Genomic DNA, 9,587 nt, shown 5'->3' with positions numbered 1-9,587 from the left:
TGGCAAATCATCTGAAGGTATTGGACTCCTTTTGTCAAGTGACCGGCCTTAAAGTCAATCTGAGGAAATGCTTCGGCTTCCACGTCCGGGCTTGCAAGGGCGCGTACACGATCAATGACTGTCCCCCATGGGTTCTGGGGGGTACGGCCCTGCAACTGTCAGGCCTCGAGGAATCTTTCCGGTACCTCGGGGCCCAATGCAATCCTTGGGTTGGGATTGTTAAGCCGGATCAGGCCAGTATTCTTGACAAGTGGATGAGACGTCTGGCAGCGTCTCCACTTAAACCATCTCAGAAAGTGACACTGCTGAACCGGCACGCGATACCCCGACTCCACTACCTGGCCGATCATGCCGAGCTCGGATTGGCCGCTCTAAACCGCTTGGACGGGATCATTAAGGGTGCCGTGAAGGAATGGTTGCACCTTCCACGGTCAACTTGTGATGGGTTATTATATGCAAGGAACCGGGATGGTGGCCTGGGGATCTGCAAACTCGCCCGACAAGCCCCGGCAAACCAAGCGAGAAGATGGTTATGGTTGTCTATATCCTCAAACGAAGTGGTGAAAGCGTTAGGTACAAGCGACTGGGCGAAGGATCATTTCAGGCAATTGTGGCGGAGGGCAGGGGGGGGCGATGATGAGATTCCACAGTTGGGACTGTGGAATGTGAACGCAAATGGAGACGAGCCCTGCCCGCTGACGCCTGCCTGCCCGTGGCCGTGTGATTGGAGGGCCGATGAATTCAGTAGGTGGACAGAGCTGCCTGTTCAGGGCAGGGGAATTGCCAAATTTAAAGGTTGCCGGGCAAGCAACAATTGGCTGAGAATGCACAAGGGTTTCACCGAGCGCTGCTTCATTGCGGCGCTGCAGGTGAGAGCGAACGTGTACCCCACAGCGGAATCCATAGTCCGAGGAAGGCCCAAGACAACAACAGCCTCATGCAGACTCTGTTCGGCGCGGTTGGAATGGGTTTCTCACATTCTCGGACAGTGTCCCCGAATGCAATCTATAGAGATATATAGGGCACCACAAGATGTGTCGTCTCCTGACGACCGAGGCTGAAGGCCTGGGATGGGAGGTCCGCCGAGAATGGCCGTTCACAGCACGCAGAATACTCACACACTCCAGAGGCCCTTCTGCTGTCTAATAAATCACTTCTCACAGATTCCAGCACACACACACTCAGGCCTTATGGTCTGAGATTTAGATTTTTTTCTGGGTACATTCTACCGACTTTATACCATAAAAGTATCTCACAATTTTTAAAACATATTTGTAATCAACAAAATATATATTATATTTTTTCATTTGACAATGCTCTTGCTTTAATCAAAACGACTTTATTCTTCGGCTGCCATTAAGTCTCATGCGCTCACAGTGAGCCAAACTCACACATACTCTATGCCCTTCAAATCTTTATCTGACTCCTCTCCTATCTTCTACACACTCTTGTTTCTCTTATGTGCTCAAATAGTTTTTCTATTAATCCCAAATGCACACTTTATTTTGCATTTATCTTTTTTTCTCAAATACTTTTATTACCACATGAAACTTTAACACAGACAAAATGCAAAAACTTACACCTAGTCTCGAAACGCACACCTCTTTAAACATCAAGACACCTAACACTCCTTCTCATACATTTTACTGGACAAACATTATACAGCAGTTTTCACTTTTTTGCTTCATGCACTCTCTCTCATTCACTTTGTCAAACACACACATTTGGAGCCTCCTTGCCTCCCACTTTTGCACATACACTCACACCCTCTGTTTCTCACACACACACACAAACAGTCTCACAGGCTGAGTTTTTTTTTTTTTTAATCTTTCTCCCTCACTCCTGGATTTTTCGATCGTCACAATACAATATACAAAAACATTAAAAATATATCACAACGCGTTCATAACCCCAACGTGACCTTTTTCCTAACAGGATTTTTCACGCTACCAAGCGCGCAAACCGCACTTTCAGTGTGACTTGCCCCCAAAGCAAGATTTATATCCTCTTGATATCATCTGCCCCACTGGCAGGAACTTATATACAATTTCTCCGCGTACCTACACTCTTTCATACACACAATCACACACACACTTTTCTTGAGATCTGGATACCCTAAAGACTTGGCAAACTAGTGCAATTTCTAACATTAAATTTTGTTCAATTTAGGATAGGCTTTAAGAGGACAAACGACATTGAGTTTACCTTTAGCTGACCGCACAAAACTTATACTATAAAGCAAATATGCTCACCTGTTTTAGGGCCCTTTTTTGTGCGATCAGCTTGTCTGGTTCACCCGTCACAGCCGTCAGCCTCCTCCCCTCTAACCTGGATCACGTCTCGGGGTCACCAAATATGTCGTGGCGAATCGGCCTTCCATCACAGAAAGAAATCTCAGAGACAAGGGTTCCAGGTGCCAAGAGTTAAAACTTTATTTGCCCGGACAAACAAATTGGGATATTCAGAGTTCATCTGAAGGGATCCAACGAATACATATCTGACTCCATCTTTTATACATTGTTTTCCAGTTGTTATCACAGTTTAAACCAATCATGTGTGCATGACATCGTCTTCTTCCAATCAGGTTTCATATGACATCACTTTTTCATTAGCCCGTCCCTCAGCGCTCATAGTTCCGGCCTAACATATTAGGATTTAATGGTTGTGTGCGCCCCTCAAAAACAAGTGCCTCTTTATCTTGACACTTTCCTGGGGGTTTCGGACGATACATGATTTAACCATGTTTTTATTAAAGATGAGCTCATGGTTTACCGATAATGTGCTACCAGTGTCCTCGGTTGTATGCGATTTAATTAAACTTCTCTACAAAAGTGTGTGGGGAGTTTGTCTTAGTGTTAAAAGACATTTGGTGTGTGTGCAGATGTTCAAGTGTTCAGACTCATAACATTAGCTTTGTTAAAATGAGCTCACTGTTTAGAGATACCAGCGTCCTTGACTCTATGAGACAAACCAAACTTCCTTATTAAAACTTATTTGTGGTGTACGTGCAGCTAAGATAAAATGCTTGTTGTTCATGCAGGTGTTCATGAGCTCATACTTATACACGAGGCCCAATATTGTTTAATAAGAATACATGAAACCTATAACTAACTAAATTTAATATTTTATATAAGAAAACTCAACACTATAATAGAAAAACCACCATATAGGTCCGTATCATCCGGGGCATTGAAGACAGCCGGGCCTTTTGTACAGTGGCCATGAAACCACTATTCTGCCCGTTTCCAATTTACACATACGGTCTACAGATGAAAAGGAAGTGTGGCCATGAAACCACTATTGTGTGCCCATATGCAATTTACCGAGACGGTCTACAGATGACAAGGAAAGTGTGGCAATGAAACCACTTTTGTGCCCATTTGCAATTTACACAGATGACAAGGAAAGCACTATTCTGCTCGGCGTCAGTTTATGCCATAGGTATGTGATAATATTGAAAGAGGTTATAGGTTTCAAATATAGAAATGAGCAAAACTGAACCGAGGACAATTATTTGAATGTAAACTAGAGTTACCTGTTGTATCAAAATTAACCTTGTGATGTAATGTTCTGTGTTTTGTCTAGGCCTCAGCCATTGAGGATGCAGAAAAGGGAATTGCAAGCACTGTCATGGGGATTTACACAATTCGAGGAGACGGTTCTACAAAACCAGATGATGTAGGCATTGTGATCGAGGACATCAAGGTTTTGAGTAATCTAGACTGTGTGATTTTGGCATTCATCATGCTGAACGGTCTAATTTATGAAACATCATTGCAGGGGCCCTTTAAAGATCACAGACATTGTATAGCTAAACATTTTTCAGCTATATCACACATTACAATATGCTGTACACAGTTACCTTTTGGTGTATTTTCTTTTATAATTTATATTTCAGTTTTAATACGGTCCTCATTCAATTGAATTATTTGATACTGCTTAGTTCACCTTGTTTACTAATTCGTTCAGGTAGTTACTTTGTTGTCAAACAGAGAATTCAGTCATTGTATTTTTCAATTTCATTAACAATTTATATTATAATATAATATTAAAGAAACCTACTCTTGTTTTCAGAATTCCTCTTGCAGTGGAAGTGTCTATTAAGCAAATATTGGAAGAACGGTCAGCAAAAATCAACTCAAATCAAAACTGCAAGTTAAAATGAACCGCTCATCTGTGTTGGATGGTGCAATCCCTGGATTTACAACACTCTCATACAATCCAAACAACAGAATGGTCATCAGGTTTTCTGATGATAGAGGGAAGTTTGAAGAAGCCATTGATCTGGGTGGTCCTAGGCGAGAATTTTTCCGGCTACTCCCAGTGGCACTGATGCAGTCATCAATGTTTGAAGGAAAAGAGGGCAGTCTCAACTTGGTACTTGATTCCCAAGGTATACATTTATATTTCTGCTTTTTTAAAACTTGTATTCCAAATTTTATAATGATTATTTTTTTCTGTGAAATCTGCAGTATTTACATGATCTCTAATTTTATATCAGCCTTCAGGGAGGACAGATATTTCACTGCAGGGAGAGCAGTTACAGTCAGTCTTGTACATGGAGGACCAGCACCGGGTTGTTTATCGAAGACCCTCTTTGACAGCTTATTTCAGGGCCCCGACACGTGCAAACTTGTTTTGGACGATGTAGCGGATTGTGAGCTTTATAATAAAATCATAAAGGTTTGCTTACAAACTACAGTATAAAAGTCATATTTCCTTATACAATCATGCTTTATCAGATTTAGTTAAAATTGTGTTTGTTAATAAATACAAAGCTTACTATAGCAATATTACTATATTAATGGAAAACATTTCTGAAACATTTCCTAACTTTTACTTGAAATGGATGTGTCATTTATTACCGTGTAGGTTTCCGAAGCCACAACTCTAGAAGAGCTACAACACTCAACAGAGCCCATCATGGACTATCTCGCCAACGCAGGTAGTCTTAGGCCATTAAAAAGCATTTCCGACAGGGACAGGCTGGTTGAAGACATAATGATGTTTCAGGTTGTGAATCGAGTTCGTGGACCATTTGAAAGGTTTGTTAGAACGTCAAAAATATACCTAGCCCATTGGATTAAAATTTATAAACAAAAGTTTAATCCTAATGAAATGCAAGAAGTTCTATTAATCCACTGGTTCTCAACCGGTGGGGCGCGCCCCCCCGGACACTCTCCCGGGGGGGCGCGAGTAGACTACAGGATGGGAGAGAAAAAAAAAACTGAAAAAATATTTTTTTTAACATTTTTTTTATCACTAAACTACTTTCATAAAAAGTTATAGTTGTGTATATACATAACTCCTGAATAAAAATTAAAATGTGTTTGGACTGATTTAAAAAAAAAGAGTTTTGAACAAATTTGATTGGTTTGTGGATAGTGAGCGCAAATGCAGGTGAAAAGCGGTTTTATTAAGCGAGTCATTGAGTCGTTCATTCAAACGATTCGTTCAAACGGCCGATTCATCAAGAATGAGACAGATGTTTGTGCATGGGTCATTGAATCCATGACTCAATCGATTCGTTCAAAACACTGAATCATTCAAAACAAGATTGATTGTTGCTGTGAGATGCGCTATGCTGTGATCTTTGTTTGGATTCATCGGATCTATTTTCGCTGCTAAAATAGACCAAAACAGTCATTATTTCGTCAAAAATGTAAGTGACTTACTATTAATAACTTGTTTGTTGAACTGTCATATGAAATCAATGTCACATTTTCAATCGTGAGGTGATGGTAAATTAAGTGACGGTCAATTGTCAGCTCTCTTGGTCGTCAGGTCGTGTGATGCATGTTGCTGAACTGCATTCAAAAGTTATAAATATAAAATCACCACATTTAACTGCACTATGTCAATTTAGTTTATTTGTGTGTGCTGCGCTCATAGACTTTAGAAAACGGCGCTCATTTGTTTGATTTCTCCTCGAGAAGCTGCGCAAGCCTCAAAAGTCCGAAACTGTCTTATTCGTTTTTTCATATTCGTCATTTGGTGGCTCTCAATTGTCAAAAACAACCCTCAAAATAATTGCTACGGATGCGAAAAATGCAGAAAATTGAACCATCAGAATTAATTTTTATGACGGGCGGAAGTTTCAGAGATTGCAAACATATAAAACCTGAGGTCCTATTTAGTTATATATATATAGCCTATATATATATATAAAACGAATAAACTAGTCAGAATATAGACTACAGCTAAAGCTTTCCTTTAGTTTTTGTGAAATACACGCAGCCACGCACACAAAAAAACATTTTTAAATACATTTATGTTGTTAATAAATAAAAAACACTAAATTGTTGTAACAGCAATATCTCCAAGTTTTGTTTTTCACTGTAAAAATGTAATGATTTGCCAATGCAAAGAGAGTACCGCCACCTTTTCCCCCACTTCAAGCACTGCTTATAACACAAACAAATCATCCTCCTGGCGACTTGTTTTTGTCAATGTGACAAATCCAGCGAATTTTACTGTTGTTTTTGGAGACTTTTGTGGTGTTTGGAGACTCGAAAGCACGAGTCACTCTGCAGTTAGGCCTACTGTTCACAACGAGCAGTGGGTGCTGCCGTTAGCCCCTCTCCCGTCCAAAAGCACTTCAAGGCGGTCAGACTCTCAGTAGCCTCACGCAGCACTCAGAGCAGAGAGGAGACACACACCCCTCCGCGTCCAGGCTGCAAATGAATCGCGCATGCGCATGGCCGCCGCTGTTCCCGCCCTAGCTTGCAGAGCGGGTTGTAAATGTAAATGTTCACTCACTCAAAATACAAAAATAAATAACTGCGATTTAAATTGACTCAAGACATAGCTCTCCATTCACTCTAGTCTAGTCTCTTGCCAAGTTCACTTGTGCCAGCTCTCGCTAGTCTGTTATCAATCTCGATTTACATAGGCCTTTACTACAAAACCCCAACAGTCTTTTTAAAGACTAAACCCACAAACATTTTTGTTAAAGATTAGATCAAATCTCAGCCCTTGCCAGTATTTTTTTTTAACTGCTAGGCAGTAGCTACACTTAGCTAAAACAACCCACACGACTAAGACACACACACACACACTACAATCTTTAAGTATTCAAATAAAATCTGAATTGTCTGCAAAATAATTATTTTGTTCGTTTAATTAAAGATCGTCCCTAAGTCCCGATTGATTAGCCCCTGATACGTCTCTCAACACAGCCACACACACAGTTACATATTGCCTAAACTTTATTTAAAACACATAACAAAAATGGAGAAATTTCTTGTGCGGACCAACAAGCCAACCGACGCACCACCAGCTGCAAAAAAGCTTAGAAGGTACGATGAAGCATACCTGCAGTTTGGGTTTACAGTTACGGCTGATCTGAGACCTCAGTGTGTCGTGTGTGCCGAGGTGCTGGCAAACGACAGTATGAAGCCCTGCAAATTAAAAAGGCACCTCGAAACAAAGCATCCTGGCATTAAAAATAAGCCAGCTGAATATTTTAAAAGAAAGCTTGATGGCCTCCATCAGCAACAGGCAACCATTTCAGTGCACAGCACTGTGTCTAAACAGTGTTTGGAGGCATCGTATGTAGTGGCCAAAAGAATCGGTAAACTGGGTAAACCGCATACAATCGCAGAGACTCTCATTTTGCCGGCAGCGCAAGACATGTGCAGAATAATGATAGGCGATAGTGCAGCAGCCAAACTCGGTGCAGTACCACTGTCCAATGACACAGTCGCTAGGAGAATTGTAGACATGTCCAATGATATCAGAGAGCAACTGATCGAGTTTGTAAAAAAGAGTCCTTACTACGCGCTGCAGCTGGACGAATCCACTGATATTGCTGGGCAGGCACAGCTCCTCACCTATGTCAGGTATCTACGGGACAAGGCGATTGAGGAGGATGTACTGTTTTGCCGGCCTCTTCAGTTGCACACTACAGGAGAAGCCATTTTCAATGTCCTTAATATTTTTATCCTTGAAAATGGTTTGGCTTGGGACCGATGCGTTGGCCTATGCACGGATGGTGCGCAGGCAATGACGGGGCGTGAGCGTGGCCTAGCTGCTCGAGTTCAGCAAGTAGCTCCACTTGTGAAATGGACACATTGCATGGTCCATCGCGAAGCACTAGCTGCTAAAAAAATGCCGGTTCTTTTTGACTCCGTGCTGAACCAATCCGTGAAAATGATAAATCTTATCAAATCACGGCCGTTAAACTCTCGCTTGTTTGGGGTCCTCTGCCAGGAGATGGGGTCAGGGCACGAACAGCTGCTTCTGCACACTGAAGTTCGCTGGCTCTCCAGGGGGCGGGTGCTACAGCGGTTGTATGAGCTTCGAGAGGAGGTGAAGTGGTTTTTGACAGAAATCAAATCAGATCTGGCGAAGCATCTGGATGACACTATGTGGCTTGCGTCTCTGTCCTATTTGGTCGATATATTTGACCGCTTGAATGGCCTCAACCTGTCTTTGCAAGGCCGCGGAACTCATATTTTGATCCTTGCAGACAAAGTGCACGCCTTCACACAAAAACTAGACCTCTGGCATGGCCGCATCAGTCAAGGGAACTGCGACATGTTTCCCAGCCTTGCAGACTTTATCAATGATGCAGGCACGTCACACGATTTCTCATCCCTATTTCAATCAGCGTCTGAGCACCTGTCAGCAATGAGAAAACAATTTGCGACGTACTTTAAAGAGGATTATCGCTCTTTTGCGTGGGTTCGAGATCCGTTTGTGTGCACAGCAAACGAGCTATCAATTGATATGCAGGAACAGCTTATTGAGCTGAAGAGTGACAGTAGACTGAAGGAACTCTTTAACTCCTGCCCTCTTTCGTCATTCTGGGCAGCATTGATGCAGGAATATCCTGAACTCTGTGACGTCGCTATGAAGATTCTCCTTCCTTTCGCGTCGACATATCTGTGTGAGGCAGGATTCTCAAAAATGACTGCACTCAAAACGAAATACCGCAATCGTGCACAAATCGAGGATGATCTGAGACTATGTTTATCAAACATTGAGCCAAGAATTGGGGATCTTTGCAAGGCAAAGCAGGCTCAGGTCTCGCATTAACATCACGTACCTGCAAGCTTCTGTTACAAAATGCAGATGATACCTACTATTAGGCCTAGTAATAATAACCATAATAAAGCATACATTAATATCAGAGGTCTGGTGCAAATTCCCAATTATAGCAATAGCCTAGTAATGATAATAGGCCTATACTGATGATAATAATAATAATAACAACAACAACAACAATAAAGCATTTAACCTCATATAATTATATAGCAATAGCCTAGTAATGATGATAGGTGTCATGCTGGAAGGATGAGGTGAGACCCAATTGCGGTGAGAACAGAGGTTTTATTATGACAGAGGACACCAGAGTAATATAGAAGAGACCGCCAAGCGACAGTGTCTGCAGCCTGGGAGGATGTCACACCCGGAGGTCCCGGGATCTAGACGGCGGCTGAGACGGAGCACTCGAAGCAGGTCTCACGATAGGTAGGGTAGCACACAGGAGTTCTTGGCAGGTGTGGCTCGACTGGGTCCCGTAAACAGGAGGCGGAGCTTCTAGGAGAAGTCGCCGTGGGTAGAACTGGAGCGCCGGTGGAGAG

General features: G+C 42.2%; 1 protein-coding gene across 1 annotated transcript; it reads left to right on the top strand.

Annotated features, from left to right (window-relative positions):
- The first annotated feature begins 6,736 nt into the window (after positions 1-6,736).
- On the top strand, positions 6,737-9,039 carry LOC130416979 (zinc finger BED domain-containing protein 5-like). The gene has a single exon (XM_056742333.1). The coding sequence runs from the start codon at positions 7,231-7,233 to the stop codon at positions 9,037-9,039; it is 1,809 nt and encodes a 602-aa protein (XP_056598311.1). The 5' UTR covers positions 6,737-7,230.
- The last annotated feature ends 548 nt before the right edge of the window (positions 9,040-9,587 follow it).

This window comes from Triplophysa dalaica, unplaced genomic scaffold (assembly GCF_015846415.1).
Source record: "Triplophysa dalaica isolate WHDGS20190420 unplaced genomic scaffold, ASM1584641v1 Contig5, whole genome shotgun sequence".
In the NCBI taxonomy this organism is placed as follows: domain Eukaryota; kingdom Metazoa; phylum Chordata; class Actinopteri; order Cypriniformes; family Nemacheilidae; genus Triplophysa; species Triplophysa dalaica.
Note: the sequence above shows the minus strand (reverse complement) of the source record. Positions and strands in the feature narration are given on the sequence as shown.

What these genes read in the sequence shown, in the direction of transcription:
- LOC130416979 (XM_056742333.1), top strand. Translation starts at nt 7,231, where the DNA reads ATGGAGAAATTTCTTGTGCGGACCAACAAGCCAACCGACGCACCACCA.